General features: G+C 37.2%; 1 protein-coding gene across 6 annotated transcripts in view; it reads left to right on the top strand.

Annotated features, from left to right (window-relative positions):
- The window catches only part of MARCHF1 (membrane associated ring-CH-type finger 1), a 252,774-nt gene that overhangs the window by 194,943 nt on the left and 39,082 nt on the right, over positions 1-18,749 (top strand). For all 6 annotated transcript variants that reach the window (XM_037377493.1, XM_037377506.1, XM_037377522.1 and 3 more), the window contains 2 exons: positions 5,714-5,764; positions 18,664-18,743. In XM_037377493.1, coding sequence (XP_037233390.1) covers positions 5,714-5,764; positions 18,664-18,743 — 131 coding nt within the window. The remainder of the gene's footprint in view (positions 1-5,713; positions 5,765-18,663; positions 18,744-18,749) is intronic.

The following is an 18,749-nucleotide window of genomic DNA, read 5'->3' on the forward strand; positions in this document are numbered from 1 at the left end:
CCTGGTGACCTTCTAGGTGATTTGACATGAATGTTGAACTTCTTAGTGAAGTTAAGATTTATTAGACTGGAAAGTTGTTTGTTTACAAAGAAGGGAGATAAATTTTCTTACACTTTCAAATATAGACTTAACTACCAGTAATTGTATGTTTGCTAGTTTAGTGGTATGATTCATTTATAAGAATCCTTATATTATTAGAATAATAGAATTATTAGAACATTGTAAGAATATATATTTGTTTATATGGCTAGCTCTTGAATGTTTGAAATATGAAAAAATTGGATAGAATATGTAACAGCAAAGAAAATACTTCCATGAATAATAAAAGATACTGTCAATCCATGATGAGCTGCCTTCCCAGTGTTACTTTAAAGCTAAAATCTGCTTTGAGTTCCTTCCAGGACTTGAATTCCCCACATCAAAGCTGTTTAGAAATTGCCAGTTACCCTGAAAGTTGTTAGGATGCTGTCGCCAGCAACTGATTTCCCCCCGCCCCTCCTTCCCGCATAGAAAAGGCTGAATCCAAACTGGCCGAGAGGCAGGTTGTATGCTCTGTCAGTATTAACATTGTCATTATCTTCTTGGTATCAATAATCATAAATAAATACGTATAAGTGCTTGTATTTGTTTTAATAATTTAGTTGCCAACACAAGAAACTGAAATAGTTCTTGAGTAACATAACAAGAGGCACACTGTGGGGGACAGTGTTAGCCTGGCTCCGACCATGCCCAGCAGCGGGTGACTGGGAACAGACCGAATTCATTTACACATTTATACATATCAATACATTCCTAGAGAGACAGATGTACCAATTTAGATGTTTTGGTTGTATGTGGAGATGTGATATAGTATATATGAATAATATAAATGTTACGTGTTATATGTGCTTTTTAAATTTAAATTGGTATTTAATGTTTAGTGATAATAATTATTATGTAGGGGGGGTATTATTTATGTTTTATTATTCTTTTAATTAAAGGTTGCATCTGCATCACAGTCTTTAATAGTCCCAGTGGACTTTTATTCTATGAGTTGGCACTTTGAATCCAGCTGTTCTTTGGTAGTAAAAACATTCTGGGTTCCGAAGTAAAATTATGCGTGATGCCCAGTAATTACACAGTGTGTTTATGTCCTAGTTAATTATGGGCATTGAGGGTTTTGTTTATCAGTTACAGAAAATATTGCCTCTTGTGGTTTTGTCTCTCCGTTTTCATGTTAGGGTATTGAAATAAGTGTATCAAGTCCACACATTGATTATTATTATACGTGGACATAATAAGATTAATTCCTGCTTTTTAAATTTCCAGCAACTGACATTGCTGGCTGAGATACCTTCATATCTGATAGCTCATCCCATAAAGTGAAGGCAGTTTCTGTGCCTGTTCAAAATTCCAGAAGTGAAAAGGTGGCAAAAGGAGGCTCCAGTGCAGGTGCAGGGAAGGGGTACTAGGTAGAAGGGGACTTTAGGCAGGCAGAAACATGTTTGTTTTGCTTCGTGTGGTGCTCACATTTAGGAGACGTTTATTTTTGTGATATGTTTTGATACGACTTCTAGAAAAAAGTCTGTGTTACAACCATGTATAGAACTCTAAGCCTGAGGACTGTGTGCAGATGTGTGAAGCAGCACGTTGCACCACTGGGATGCAAAGATTAGAGCCTATGGAAAGGGAAAAAAAAAAAAGCAAAATATTTTATGCAGATTTTTTGGGGGGGATGGGTTGGGTGTTTGTGTGTGACAAAGTTGTTGCTTAAAGCTCTCCTGTGAGTTGAGATATTGTGTGAGATATTGTGCTTAGTTACTGACGATACTGTGCTCTCTTCGGAGAGATTAAGTGCAGGGGGTGGGAAAATGAAAGAAACCAGACAAATGGATCAGTTAGTTTGAAATGTGCTTTGCCAGTAAACAAGACTTAAGATCGTGAGCCACGTGGATGAATATCTAGTGCGAGTCAGAAAGCAACCAGCTAATCTACCGCTTTCCTGTTTAGAACGAGAGCTTGAACCGTTCACTGCGGTATTTTAGGAATTTGTCTTTACTACCCTGTTTGCTAGTTGGGAAAAACCATAACGTTGGGCATCAGGAAGTTCAATGAGCTTAAATTTAAGCTCGTCACTGCAAATAATAACAGTTCAAGAGCCTAGTCGTGTGCTGAAATGAAATTTTAGGAAGTGGTTTACTGTCATAACAAGAGATTTTGCGATTATTTTATTTTTAAGTATTTTAATTCCTTATTACATACAGAGCTTTCTTGGTAGGATGTGGTGGGACAGGTGCATGTAACATTCCTCCCAAAACAGTTTCATGAACATGTCATAGTCTGAAATTTTGTGGCATTATTTCTTTCTTGTCTTCTTTGCAGAATTTATATTGAAGGCTGAATTACATTTTCAATTATATCCTTGTAAATTACCTTGGCAAAACTGAATTCTTAGGAAATTTACAAACACAGACTGATTTTTTTTCTTGATTTTTCCAGTGGAATAAGTTACAGGAACTTGCTGTGCTGTCAGAGTTTTGAAGATGTACCTGATAAGTGTTTGCAGGATGTAATACAAGACACAAACACACACACACACGCACAAAAAAAAATATTGGCAGTACAGGATGTCTGGAAATAAGGACAGGCATTTCATTGTGGCTTGCATTGGACAACGTAGAACCTGGGAAGCTTGTACTTGTCATGGCCAGAGTCTGGGAGGGCATCGTTTTGCTGTTTCGTTGACTGAAAGAAAAGACGGTTTGAGAATTTTAGCAAGAGATCTCTCTGAATATTTTGTTTTCACTTTGCTCAAGGGCCAAAACCCTGTATGTGTAAATTTAGAAAACTCAGTCAAGGAGCATAAGAACCCTTGTTACAGATGTTAAATAATTCCTGCTGAGAAGCATTAATTCTTAACAGTGAATGCTACTTTCCTTGAAATGATCTGATTGGAAGGACATGGTAAGACATTTCCCTGATGCACAAATGTGAATTAATATTGAATGTGTAGAAAAAAAATATTTTTATTACTGTTTAGCAGGCTTGCAGGAAAAATGTTCTTCAATAAAGATGGTTCCTCTTTACTTACAGTAAGAAAAAAAATCAATTATTCTTAACAATTTGAGTACTTTGTACACATAAACCATTAAAATAGAAGCATACAGATATTCTTTGAGGTCACATTTCAAAAGAGATTTTACTGTTACTTTTCTGTTCTGTTCTTCCTTTGTATAAACGTTCATGCAGGTGCAACATGTAACTTGAATGAAGAATTCTATCTTCAATCTATGTATGTTATTTAGTGCAGCATTTTGTGTTTAATTTACGTGCTTTTCAGGATAAATGACAATGAAATACTGAACTTGGAAATTATGATTAAATTTATTTATCAAAAAGCTGTAGAGCCAGCACTCTTTCTCTCGACTTAGACCAGTCAGTGTATGAGCTGGCACTTTGCAGAGCGTAGGTGCTGGGAGTTTTCAGTAGGAGGGTTGGAGCTGTTGTAATCAAAGTGAAGGAGATGTGTGCCACAGTGAAGAATGGATCATGGGAAAAGCCTAGAGAGCTGTAGTCAGGAAAAAGACTTTGAAGATGAATTGTGGATGACAGATTGTTAAAACAAAGGAAGTTAGAGTTCCAGAGTTCACTACACTGTCAGAAAATACAAAATATTTCTGTAGTCCAAGTGTGGGAGGACAAAGGTTGCATGCTTTTAGCAGGGAGTTTCTCATCTATGATGTGCATTCATAATTTCTAACCGCAAGAGGGGAATTAATTTCATGGGTCTGTAACTTCCATTATTTTGAGGTCAAAGCAGAGCTGCTCTGAATGTTGACCCAGAATATCCAAAGCGTATTTGCTATGGATATAAATGAAGACATTCAAACCTGTATATATTTAATATTGTCTAGAAAGAGTAAGCAACTATTAATTTATTACCAAAGCTACAGTGGATAATATATCACAGACATAGTATTTGAATCATAGAGTACTTCAGGTCAGAAGGTATCATCTGGTTCACTTCCCTGTTCAAAGCAGGGCCAACCCCAAGGATGAGATATAATAAACGAGAACATAAGTTGAAGAATTATTTTTTTTAATTCTTCCTAGAAAAGAAACTGTGACACACAAACCTGAAGGTGGTTAAGTCCTGAGAATAAGCTGATATGGCAGAATAAAATGGAGCGTCATGTACAGTCAGGGAGTTCAGTGATGCTGTTTTTTTGAGGGCAAGAGTTTGTTGTGCTACTTGGTGCTGATGAAGACAAAGTAAAAAGAGAGTGCAATATATTAATATCTGCAGTGCAAACAATTGATGGTGCTGAGGGATGGAACAAAAACACAAACCACCTGCAGTCTGAAAGAAGAGAGATATAGGTCCATGAAACAAGTAGGTTTGAAACTATTTTTCATATGGGTGTGCATATGAGATCGAAGCAGCTTGTTTAATACAAAAATGGCAAAGGGTTTTTTCCTATATGTTTGCTGACAAATTGTCTTAGGGGTTTCGTTGGTCATTTTTGCCATCGCAGAAGTGTTCTGTGCTACAAATTATTAGAGAATACTAATTTCTAGACTAGACGTGTATTAATGGAGTAGGAAATTTAGCCTTTTTCAACTGGCAGCTTCTGTATTTTTCTGTATTTAAATGAAGGATGAGGAGAGGGGGGTCATGCTCAAGTTGAAAGCCTTCGATGGACATGTGTGCATGAAATTATTAGCGTATGTGTCAGCCTGCCACAGTGATGCATGCATTGCAAATTAAGCTGCACAGGTGAAAGGTCTGCTTTGGGTTTTGTCCCCCTGTTCCTCCAAGCAAGTTATCTAACAAACTTGCACAAATGCTGTCTAGTTCAACCTCTTCTCGGTAGAAATCAGCCTTGTTTATATGAATATTTCACCTGAGTGTTTGAACTTCCATTCTCAGTGCTGAGAGAAGCATTTCTGTGACCTCCTTAAGACATGCATTTACCAAGGGGATGAGCACTGCTTCTGAAATCCCTTTTACCTTTTCAGTGCAAATGAAGCTGAATCTATTGCTGGGGATGTGTAAATACTGAACGAATTATTGAACCTCTGCTTCACTTCCTCATTTGGGTTGCCAGAAATATCAAATATAAATGCTATAGAAATGGAGACATTCAACATACACTTTATTATTGGAGTTCAGGGTGTGGTGTTGGGGGGGGTGTCTGTGTGTGTGTGTGTGTTTTGCATGAACAAGGGGGGATGGAGGTGTAATGTTACATTGAACTACATTTATGACTGGTTACAATTTGTTGTTCTCAGCATATCTGGCCAGGATGTCATCTCGTACTGTTTTAATTTTCCTGAAAGGATGAATTCAACTTTTTAAGCAGGGATATGTCCAATGTAACTAGGTGGATTTTATTATTCGTCATGAAATGCTCCTCTCATACAAGAGTACCGGTTTTCATGAGAAGCTGTGATGACACATTAATCTTTCACTCAAAATGTTGTTAAAAATACCTGTGGAATAAAGGAACGGTAATTAAGTGACAACATTAATTTGTTACCGAACTTGAATGTTCTTACAGAGCATGAATGTTGTAATGGTTTATTTGTTGAGCTGTCTTCCATCGTACAGTCAGTAGTCAAACTGAAGAAAAACAGAGGAAGAGAAACTGTGTGCACAATCACAAAAAGAGTACAACAACTTCTTAGAATTAAAATTACATAACTTTTTTCATCTTTCAATTTTGTTTTCCAGAATGATAAATCCCCAGGGCGTTCCACAAGTCGATCAAGTAACATTTCAAAGGTATGTGATATCTGTTTCCTTTGTATAGAACTTAAAGAACACCAAGTTTATCAAATGCAATATGGTACTTTACTTCATTTAACCATATATGCATATTCTGATGTTTTCTTTATAAACAGCAGATTTTAATTTTTTGCTGCCTAACATTATGGTTACCATGTAAAATGCATCTTAAAGTATCAATATACAATTAGTCATTACTGTCATACGTGTAATAATAAGTAGTAAATAACAGTTGCGCCTTTTTCACCTGCTTCCCACAACTGCTTAATGTTACATTAATGCTTTGGTTTAAGATAGAATTCCTACTTGATTTTTATCACCCTGCCCGAATCAAATAATTGCAACCACAATGTGTAATGCTATGAATGTGTCATCTTTTCAGACTGAATTCTGAATTCCTTTTACAGGAATTTATGGTTCACAGAAACCAGGACTTTATATCTAGATGCTTTTTAATTTCTAAAAAACGGAGAAGGGAAACTTTAGGAAAAGGCAGAATGTGATTTGTACTGGAGTTCTTTGGTTTTAACCCCCTTCTGTCTGTATTTTTGGTTCAGATGTGGCTGAAATTATGCCAAAAAGCCAGGATATATAGGAAGTAAAAGATGAAAATCCGATAATTGTTTGAATCCCAGCCTAAGCGTCCATCATGTATTATGTTTGTATCTACAGATTAAATATTTTGCACTCAGTGCAAGCACAGTATCCTTAAGGCCCTTCCCCACAGTATTTTTGTCTGTGGGGTACACACTGTAGAACTGTTTTCTTCTCAGAGTTGAAAAAAAAAAAACCAAAACAAAAAACCAAAAAACCCAAAAAAACCCCAAACAACAAAACCCAAACAAAAATCAACAGTGTTTTTTTGAATTAAAGAAACTAGGTTTTTGTTAGGTTCTGCTCTTTTACATTAAGAAGGAAAAAAAAATGCAAGGAAAAAGGCTTAGAATGTATCTAGCCTGTTGCAGGATATGGCTGATCTTTTCCTGACTTGCTGCCTATTTTTAAAAAATATATAGTTAAGCACTTATAAGGTTGATCACAGTGAATTGTATGTATTATTTTCACTAAAAGTTTTACATGTATGTCTATAGTTGTAATTACTGTAAATCTATGTTGACTTGATAGTACTTTAAGTCAGTTGTGTGGGTTACACGGTGACAAAACATAAATATATTCATTGACATGAGAACGATGGCAGTGACTAACAGTTGTTTTGAAGTAATTTCTGCAGAAATAAGTATAGATGCTTATTAGAAAGGTGTACTTGCACCTTTTTGAGTAGTAAGTTAAAAAGCAAGGTTTCCAGGCATGCTTATAATCTTTTTCTGATGTATAGCATCATTCATTCTTTTGGATCAATTTTTCCATGTGAAGGTACCTGCCAGTGAAGCTTTTCAAATGCTGAAAGACATTTGATTTGAAATCTAGTTTCCAATTTGTTGTCTGATTCAAAATGGCTGGTTTTTTGTAAAACAGGAGGGTATATTTGTGTAGATAAACAGAAAAGCAAACACCTGACTTTTCAGGTTAGTATCGCATGGCATAAAGTAATAGTAACAAATATTGCACCTCAAAACAAGATAGGAAGCATCTAGGTGATGTAAACTACACACCAAAGGCAAAAGTTGAGTTCTGTGCAGTGTTGGATCTTGCACACAGTAAAAATTTCAATTTACAGAAAAAAATAGAAAGTCTGTATCTAAAAATATAAATTATGGTAATCAAAACACTGTCTTTTACTGCTTTCATTTGCCTGTATGAAGAAGCTAAAAAGGGTCAAACAGGCAGTTATATTGTAATAGTTACTGTGTATTGTGTACGCCACCCTTGGTTGTATACGGAGCTCCTGTCCCATATACAGGGTAGACATTCCCTGGTATCACTGGATTTTGTACCACCGTTTGTGAAATGCAATGTAGCCGAGATTCTGCAAATACAGATTCATATTTCTTAACACTCTTAACGTTTTTTTGTTCAGAGAGAACACCTGAGGTTTGCTTGTGTGCTTGGGCAATTTTGTGCACCAGGTACATTAACTCTGAAGTACATGGTATTACAGCTTAAACTGAATTGTTGAACATTGAATGTGACTTATCTAGACATGCTAAGAAGGAATGGCTTTGGTTTGTTTGTTATTTACCAGATACTAGTTGGTATATACCAATTCAATCCATAGATTTTAAAATCAGATATTCACTAGAGGGGCAAGAGGGAAATCAACGCTTTAATTTTACTGTTGGCTTTTGCTGCCCATCGAGAGTGCAGAAATGTAGCGCATTGCAAAGACTTTTTTTATCTTGCATGTAAGTTTATGATAAGAATTTTAGTGATAAACTATTTCTGCAAATGAAAGGACAAAACTTAAAATATTCAGGTGATTTCAATACAAATTTAAAGTCTAATGTAATACCCGTTAACTAAGTAAAAACAGTAGCTGTCCAATATACCTGTACATGTACTATTATAAAATTAAGCCAACTGGAATATTTACAAATTATTCTCATGTAACTATGGTATTACATAGCTCTACCTGCAAAAGTCTATTATTTTTTACATGTGTAATGAAGTATTTCATCAATATGGTAGGAGTAAAGCAAAATCCTGCACTTCCATTCTGTTAACTCGACTCAGCACAGAATCAGTTGCTATTTTATTTGCGGGCAAGAGTATATGAACGGTGAAAGCGATGTGGTGCAGCTATAGCTCCCACTGGCCCTTGTCCCCATAAGGCACCGTGCTCTATGCCCCCTGCCCTTGGCCCTCCTGCACCGTTTTGGTTGGCAGGTCGGAAGGAGAGAGCATTTGCCCAAATTAATTTGCTGATCTATCTCTGTTCTTTTCCAGCTCATTACAGTGACCTTAAATATCCCATTTGTGGGGTAACCACTGAGATAATTGCAAATTTTTGCAAGTGATCTGGCATCATTTTGTACTCTCATTGTTCCTTACTCTGCCCAGTCCTGTCTGCCTGTTCCCTGGTACTCCTGCCTGACAGGCAGCCATGACTGTCCGCAGTGAAGATCCACCTGTGACAGTGTTCATTCACGTCAGCCCATACATCGGTAACACTGCCCTGGGTCTCCAGGAGCAACTCCTTCAGCTGGTTTTCCAAGCAGAGACAATTAGGAAAATGTATCAGTGTCTGATTTCTGCTGTATTTCTGGTAGTAACCTAGATTTTCCCTGTAGAATCAATAAATCAATACACAAGTCTTCTTACCTTCTGCCCTGCTGGCACTGGGAGTAACAGATCGTGTTTGGGACTGATCTGTATTTTGCATTATCTCACAGGGACAAAGGGGAGCCCTAGTTACTAACTACGGCTTTCAGAACCTACCTACTGTAATACGTATGAATAAAAACATAGAAGTATTGGAAATGTGCATTTTAGAAACCAGCCTTGCTGTTTCTAAATTATTATTATTTTTTTAACCCTTAGACTTTCTGTCCCATCCATTCCCATGGTGCTGGTAGTAGGGGCAACTTTATTCTTTGTAAGAGCTAGTCCTGTGCAGTGTTCTGGATTTCAGAATTACAATTATCCTATCTGGGTGCATTTAAAATCTACACAAATTAAAAGCTTGACCTTGTCTGTTACCTATTTGCTACTACCTACTTCTTTGCACTGTAGATTTTTTCATTAAATTTGTTATGTCTTCCTAAATATGAGTATAATGTAAGAGGAAAGCTAGTCTGAGAAGGATCTGGTGGATTGATTTCTTTCTGTTGTGGTTAACCAGTGGAGCAAATCTTGTGTTTGAATTACGGTCTGTAGAGGTTATGCTTATATGTGCTTCTGAGGCTGCCTGGTTCTGTTAAAGTGTTTTCTGGAAGCAGTGTTTCTAACACATTGTAATTATCTTTCTGCATGTTAATTACGATTCAAGAGCTCCTTAGAGAAGGATGCGCTCTCAGCAGTAAGATTTGAAATTCTCTGATGGGAACTTTGGGCTTATTTTTCAGTGGAGAGAAACTCAGGCTTGCAGCAAATTGCCTGATTTTTGTTTTGGCTCAATTGCTTCTCAAACGCCTGGAGCAGGTGTTAGAACACTTTTTATTTACAAGTGTCTGAAACATCCACCTAATAAAACTCTGTTGACTTACATCAGGAAGAAGTGAGGTGATCATTTTGGAATATTCTGTGTAATAATATTCATTTGTCTAATTTAGAATATGAAAAACAACAGAGAAAGGAAAGAATTGGTTTTACTATATGTTTATGCAATTTCTGTACTGATTTCTTATGTCAGGTAGGGCTCCTCTCAGTAAGATATGAATGAAAACCAAAAGACAGCAGCATGTCAAGGTAGGGCCCGCTAAATTCTTAGATGAAAAATTTATTGCTGCCAGTTGTTGATTTGAGCTACTTGGTTTGTGATTTTGAAATATATTTCACAAACTGACTGTCATTTATATAATTTTATATAATTAAATTTCCATTTAATCTCTTCCATTGGAATTGAATGCTCTTTCACATGGATTTTTATATTCTCTGATTTTTCATGCTCTCTCAGTACGAGGTGAATGTATGAAGAGCCCTGTATCACCGTTTGGGTGATTTACACAACTTGAAGCAGAACGCACTGTTAGCATACACTGTGCATTTTCTAATGGATAAACATACCCCCATGTCTTTGGCGGTGATACCAGCAGACAATTCATAATATCTTCTGTCTGAATTGTTGTAAACACAAATGATAGTTATTTATAGTGGAAAAAGCATAAAGGAACTCGCTTTTTTTTTTCTTTAAGAAGTTCGTATCGTGGACTTTGATAGCCTGAAAGAGGATTGCAGAGCTCCCAGATACCTTTGCATGACTGAATCCTAAAAGAGCAGTTGTGTGACCCCTTGCATTTTGCTACAGGGGACTGCACTGGTACAGGTTAATCCACATTTTTTATTCTTATTGTTCTTTGCCAATTTCATGCTAGTCATAAATGACAATTTTTTTCAAGATTGGTGTGTTTTGGGTTTATTTCAAGGAACGATGTAGCTCCAGCCTTTCCAAGTGTAGCTTCTAAATTACTGTAGTGACCAACTAAGAGAAAACGTAGAGATTTCAAAAAAGAAAATAAACAAAGAAAAAAACAAGTCCGTCCTTTTGTAAAGGGTAAAATGTCAGCCTTCAACAGTGCTGTTACAGTGAATATTACCGTGTATACAAAACTGTCATTAGAAAGTGTGTGTAAATGTTATGTTAGTCATCTAAATGTTTCTTCTTGCTCATAAACAGAATCATTAATATCAAAGATAAAGACTAACCTGGCACTTAACTCAGATTTACTGTAAAAAACAACGGCACAAAGTAAACAAGTTAGTGAAAAGTATTTTTTTTTCATCAGACCATAAAACACAGCAAGGCAAAAAAAATAGAACTAGATACAATGGCATTAATAACTATCGCTGCACTTTTTTTCTTCTTAGATGTAAATGTTTAATTTCTTTGTCTAGAGAATACTTTGTGGCTTGCCCATACAACTTATTTTTTATTTGTAGGAAGCTTAACAAAAGGCATGACTGCAGAGTTTCTCTAAATCTGCCTGAAATTTGAACTCCTGAATAAAATTGCATTAAATACATCTCAGTTGCAGGGGACAATCTTTAGGAAAAAAAATATGCTTTCAGTTTATTCTTGGATACACTTGATCTGTTTTAAACTCATGTTCTAATGAGAGGGGATACATATATAAAAATACAGCTGTATGTAGCTGTATACAATAATACGTACAATTATACAGATTCTGTTTTATTAAGTCACAATTCTTACTGTGTATTCTGAGTATACCTAAACATGCCACATTGACACATCCAGACAAAATTGTATATATGTTTGAAATGTAGTAAGTACCACAAAGTTTGTGTTTATAGAAGCTTACTTTGTGCATAATGCCTTTATATAATTTCCATTTCTGTAAAGACATTGTGTTATCACAGATTTCAGTCCTGTCCTGTTATAGGCAATAAGATACAGGAGAAGTAGCTTTGATTTGTTTTCAGTAAACACAGTATGCAAGTTATTACATGTGCTTATTGCTTGGTTTTCAACAAGAATCGTGATCTGTAACATACCTGCTCCATATGCACTCCTGGAAATTTTTATATGGCGTTTTATTTTTTCACTGTGGCACTCTGAAGCATGCTTCAGGTCTTTGTCCTAAAAAGAATTCAATTAAGCAAATTTATTTATACGGTGAAACAAAATTATTTTTTGCTGCAGTCTGAGGTAGATTGCACTTCGTGAAAATATGGTGTCTCCTGTTTTTTGTAATAATGCATTGTTAGCCTTTCACTGTCTTTTGGTTTAGTCATTTCAATATCCTTTCTACAGCTTTTGTGGTCTGGTCTGGTGCATTTAGGTTTCTCTCTTCCTCAGGACTGGAATAATTAGATATCAAATACACAGCAGAGTAGAGTTGTTCAAATATAATAATGATATCCTCACAGATGGGATTTTATCCTGTCTATCTCCTGCATAACCCATCAGACCAAACAAAGAGTACGGTGAGTGTGTGCACTCACACACGTATACACCAGTGGGAGAATGGCAGGAATGTCATATGATTGACAGCTGTGTGGTATATAGAAACATTCTGAGGCTTTAATTCTTGCAGATAGAAGGATATGTGAAAACAGATGCCCTCTTCAGGAAAAAAATTCTAAATTATATTCTTTGAATAAGAAAACTGACTGCCTTTAGAACTAAAGTACTACAAAACCCAGTAACAACAAAGAAGCAGGTTTTATGCTTCACTTTTCCTACAGGCTAAATTTGCATTTGGCTCCCTATAGATGGTCAAAAGCTGCTGCTCTCAGGACCCTGCACCTTTTGTCTAAAGGCCAGCTCATCGTTTGTTTCAATCACCTACATCAGTGCATTTTTTTTCTAAGAACTACAAAACATTTTTATTAAGAAAGTGATAATGCCTAGAAAGATGCATCCTTCAGGAGAATCATGAATCAAAAATACTGCACTGGTGCAGTACAAAGACTTTTTCAAACTACAGTCCATCTGATATTTCAAAGCTTACCTAGCAGTGTTTCTACATCTGTAGAAAGAGTGGATTTTTTTAGTAGAACCTGTGCCTTTAAGATAAAGATTAAGATAGATCAGTAAGATAGGAGAAAAGAAATTTAAAAGCTGTTTGAATCTACAAGTCAAAGTTGTAATTGCTTTTTTTGGGTTCATTTTTTAAATGGGAGGATAGGTTTGCCACTTGCAATTTTTATTTTACTTTGATGGAAAGTAAACCTGCTTTGGTGATTTAGATTTCAAACCATTGTATAACAGGATCATACTGACTGTCAAAGGTGCTGGACGGTATCATTCAGCAGAATTGTAAGGATATTTCCTCTCCTTCCTTCTGTGTTACTTTTACCTTTATTCCTTCTCTTCAGAGGCAGGTGGAAGGCAGGGAAGGAGGGCAGGAGAGAAAAAAAAGGTTTGAGGAAGAAATGTGCAGGAAATAATTAAAAAAAAATCTGTGAAAGAAAATGTAACAGAAATTGAGTTAGCAGTTAATTTAACAGTTGCTGTAAGCCATCAGACTATAAGAACTTTGAAATCTGAGCACAGAACAAGAACTCAATCATAAAGAAGGGGAAAAAAAGGCAAAAAAAAAAAAAGCAAAACAAAACCAAGAAGTCCCATGTGAGTCAGTTTCAGTTGCCATCAATACATACTTTGTAGGATACACCTGGCCTATAGAGATGGATGTTTTCCATTAAAAGTTGCATTGTTTACAAAGCAGAAATTTTCAAACCAAAAGCAGGTGGATCTCCTGCTGAGCTTATTGCCATGCAAACTGCTCTAATCTTCTAAGGTATCCATTCCTTGATGGATAGAGTTTCAGCTTTTTAATATATTGGCTGGTGGGATCCGGAGGATTCTGTGATGCATCACTGCTATAAGGCATATCTCGTAGGAGTATAAAAACATTAGTCATATTCCCTGTCTGCCCTGTCATCCCTCAATTTTCGGCAACTTTCTACTTAAGCAGTGTTGCAAGCTGAACAGCTTTTGGAAATGCCTCTGGCCTTCCTTAGTCAGGACAGAGGCACTAGAGGATTCATTAGCCTTTCTGGTGATATCCGTGGAGCCATTTATATCAGCTTTTCATTATGCCTGGTTTGTTAATTTAGAGCTTAACTCGATTTCTACGTGAATGCTTTGCACTAGTGGAACGTGTTTTCACTCAGCTTTTCTGTTAAGTCAAAGCAGAGCCCTTCTCTCTTTTCAGAGCACAACTCAGCTCAAGTTCTTGGACTGGTTTCAGCATGTAGTGTTAAGGTCAGTGAGGACTCTTGGGTTTTGTTGTTTTCTGGAAAATTATACCGGATCTTGAACACCAAAGTAAAGGCAATCTTGATTTGAAATTCATATTGTTTTCATCAGCTGAACTTCATTCTGTCTCCCATTTCTGTTGCTGCTGCAGTCTTTCAACATGGACACGCATGTGATATTAAAGTCCCTTTGTGTTAGATAAATTATCATAACCTCACTTGTCCTGAAAACTCTGTATTTATAGATAAATTATCATAATCTCACTTGTCCTGAAGATTCCATATTTACCAGTATTCTGTTTAAAAAGCATACTATCAAATCTGTTGAACATATCAAAAATAATTATGGATAAGTGCCCTGTCATGTGTGTTAATTGAATTGCATATCCTTGACAAGGGAGTTAATCTAAACTGACCAAGACAGTAGAAGGTGGTGAGTGGGGAATCTGTCTCTACTAACAATTCTGAAATGCCAAACCTAATCAGCTGCAGTTGGTATTATCCCTCAAACATGTTCCTTGTGTTGATGGCATAGAGAAATGAGCTGCCTTGCTTATAAATGAAGTCATACATCTTTATTTAGAATTACCACATTTAATTATGCTGCTGATACAATTTGCTATGATAAAATTAGTACAGTGCTGGTTTAGTTTTCTGATTCCAATGAGCTGTACACTTAAGCTGTCTGAAGGAGATATTCATTCAAGAAACACATTTTTTATTAAAAAAAAAAAAAAGTTCATTATTCTGCCTGCCAAGTGGAATTGGAATCCACAGCATCATCTGATCCCTCTATTCAGTAAATACAGTATCTCAAAATATTGAGTGTGCTAAATAGCAATATAGTAATGGGATAGCAATTATAGCAGTAAGATCTGTCTGCTGGAGGCTGTTTCCAACATCTGTTGCATATACATTCCCATAACAGCTGGACTTATGTGATGTGAGCACAGTATATTCAGATGATCATGTTTTGCTTTGTCTGATATGCCTTTAAAATAAACTTGATGTCACTTAAAAGATTTTGCATTTTGTCGCTGAAAGTAGCAGTAAAGTTGATTTAAAATAGCAGAAAGCCTGTATTGTGAGCCGGAATGATGGACTCGTTCAGCACCGTGGTTTGTGGCAGCACAGTCCGGCAGACTCCAGGGCAGCGCGGACTGAAGGAACGTGGAACTTGTGCAGGGCAGCACTCAGGTTGCTCATCAGCCTGCTCTGCCCTTCAGGGGAGTGAAATGCTGTACGTATGCAACTGCATCCCTTCTAGGGATCGAACTGGACCTTCCCTACGGCTGTATGCTGTGCTCCATAAATACACCAGCTGACTAAATGCTGCTTTAGGTATCTTCACTGTGAGGCTGGACTTAAAAGAATATTATTTTTTTTTTTTTTAATTGAGTTTGGGATGTATAACTTGTAGAGGAGATGGCTGAGAGGGAACATTACTGAAACAGTTAAGCCCAGAGCCAGTGTTTGCAGCAGAAAGCAGATGCAGTTTGTGCTGTCAGGACATCGGCAGGGTGGCAAAGCAAAGGGGTTTTGGGGTAAAGGTCTGGAATAGGCTTCCAGCTGGGTTGGAATGTACAAGTTTTTAAAAACAGCTCGACTGGCTGGGAACGATTATATTAATTATGACCTGGTAACAGGGACAGACCTGACGTTAACAGATCCTTGCACTCCCATTTAATATACAGAGGCGAGACAGGAATTACTCAGAAAATAAGGCCCTCTAGTACCTGTGTGCTCCGTAACTAAACATCAGATAGTGAATGTCAGAAACACTAACTTTCTTGGGTTTAGAAATCACTTCATCTGTTCGTTTTTGTTTCCCCAGCATTGAATACTTAAGATTCAACTGGACAGCGTGTTGGGCCGTCTTGTCTAGACTGTGTTTTCCCAAGAAAGGTTGGACCAGATGATCCTTGAGGTCCAGGTCCTTTCCAACCTGGTATTCTATGGTTCTATGATTTTTACCATTAGAAGCTATTTTAAATAGATAAAAATAAAAAATTGTATTTAAAAATTGTAGAAACCCATTGAATGAAACTTGCTTGCAAATAATCTGAATTATCTTGTATGTAACTTGGCATGTTGTAGTTTTCTTGCTTTGTTTTTGAAGACATCAGTAGCGCACAGGCTTTTTGCCTGACCAGATGTCAGGTTTGCTCCAATAGAGATTACACAAACAAGCAAAAAGCATTCATTCTTATTAAAAGAATTTGATATACATTATTTTAGAAGGAAATAAACCTTTCTCCAAGTTATGTGCAACTAAACTTAACATCATTATGCCAGTGCAGGGGAACTAGAAAGTAAATTTGACTGAGCAGGGCTGAAACAGTCCAGACCTCTTTACAGCTGAGAGTAAAATGTAAGATTTAAGCAATAAAAGTGGTGATGTAATTGTTATCTTAAAATAATTAGATTTCCACTGGTCTCCAGTCCCAAATAATAAGTGTAAAAGCTTTTCAAGGAATTGATTTTAATTTTTGGCTTGATTCCAGCCCTCTTAAGAGCGGTCTAGCTGACTTCCTGCTGTGATAGCTGCTGAAAGTTTCTTGAACTCGTGCAGACTTGCTGTGCAGTTCCTGGGCCAGCTTAGCTGCAGTCCTGATCCCTTCCAAGGGCAATGCTTGTGGCAAGGTGATATGGGGCTCGCATTAAGCGTGAGGATGACCTGACCACCACCTAAGAGCAAGGCGAACCCCTGAGGTCCTGAAAGAAGCAATGGTAACAGTGCGAGGGGAGAAAGAAATGGGCCGTGAGGCATGAATTCAGTCATGAGGCCTGAGTGCAGGAGTCCACGCTTCACCCTAGGGCTGGATTTCTTCAGCAGTCCTTCACCTGGGGTTTAGTCTGGAGGGACGTTGCTTCACACAGCAGCAGCCTGCAGCCCGACAGCATGGCTCTGGTGCTGATTTCTACATCTTCCCTCCTTACATACCTTATGGTATGCCTGATCACGTCAAACTAATCATAGAGACGCAAGTGGAAATATGTGCCTGACCATACATACACCATCTGTTTCTAATACATGTAGTTGAAATGGAGAAATTTCGCTGCATGTAGACACACTAATGTTCCTCCTCTGCCTGGGGCACCCAAGACATTGAAAAGACATTTGAACATAAGGATTGTGCCCAAATGCCTTATCAGTTTAATTTCCCATGTTGGCTTAGTTTTCATACCTCTGAGTTCCATTTCATGGAACTGGTAGTAAAGAATTATTAATGTTTTTGGTGTTGCAATATTAATCAAGAGGTAAAAAAGGTTACTTGAATTCCAAAGCTAGAAGATTATTTTCATGCAAAAGTACCATTCCTGAGTCTCAGCTGTTATCCCATTAAAAGCAAAAATGCACGTAGTGATGACTGATGATTCCAAAAAAAATCTATGCATGAAATATAATGGATATTAAAAGCTTTGGATGAAAGTGAATTGTCAGCAGGTACTTGCTGTATTTATGTATGTTTGCTTGTATTATAAATTTTCAAACTGACACCACAGAAATGTCTGTGAAAGGTGAGCTAGAAATAATTTTAATTATGGACTCTGTGTGTGACTGAGTTCGATTTGCTAGTACAAACGCTTGGGATGACAGCCTTTACACCTTTGTGTTGTTTGTACTTTGTACCCTTGCATTCTTCCCCTGCATCTGGTGGGTGATGTTGTGGAACTCTTAGGCTGGTAGTATTTTGTCTCTATTTGGTCATGGTGCTCACAATGGGATAGAGGTGCATACTAAAAGCTAATGCCCTTATCAGCTTAAGGAAGGTCATAGCCTTAAGAATGATTTCTATTGGACCCTCTCCCCACAGTACTGTACCTCATGAGTAATCCTGAAGAATCACAAAGCCTTGGGTTTAAGTTTGGATTCTGTACAGCTGTGCTGCCACTAGACTGTGAGGCACATTGAAATGGGTTGCTGTTAACACCATCAAAATAATGTTTTCAGTGGAAGTATTGAGCAACTGAGTCTACAATTTGTATCAACAACTTTATGAGCAAAATGTCACATACTGCAGGTGTTTTAAATCTCTCTTGCTGTTCGAGAATGCGATTAGCTCTGTGGCGATGCAGCCTGTGCTTTGGTCTTCTCAGGCTCATCAGTTCTTTTTCAGCACTCTAGAAGATCTGATTGCCTTGAAAACCTTTTAAAACATACTTTAATTTTCTTGCTGTTCTGTCAGTCCACTCAAGTTAGCTTTGTGCTCTTCATCACTCAGTGTAACGTAAAGGCACCTCACTCCGTTTTGAAAGGCATCGCCATGGTGGTTTGATTGCATGAAATAAAAACAACATCCTTTTCCCATCAGACATTTACAGTAGATCAAAACCAAAATGACAACTCGAATGTTGAAAGTGGCTTCCTCAAACAGTGACAAAAAGTAGCCATGAGCAAACGAGAGCTGAAACACTTTGGTCATATTTAGTTCCACAAATAGGTTTCACTTTTTGTCAGGCTTCCTGTATTCTGTGAGCTTGTATGTGTTCAGCAGTGTGCTATGAACAGCAGTGACAGTTACTTTAATTTTGTAGTCATGTGGCAAAGCAGTAAAATATCTGCGATGTATTTCATGGACAAAGATTCCAAACTGTCTAACTTATTTCAACAGGCAAGCAGTCCTACAACAGGAACAGCTCCCAGGAGTCAGTCACGGTTGTCTGTCTGCCCTTCCACTCAGGACATTTGTAGGTATGT

This window comes from Falco rusticolus, chromosome 1 (genome assembly GCF_015220075.1).
Source record: "Falco rusticolus isolate bFalRus1 chromosome 1, bFalRus1.pri, whole genome shotgun sequence".
NCBI lineage: Eukaryota > Metazoa > Chordata > Aves > Falconiformes > Falconidae > Falco > Falco rusticolus.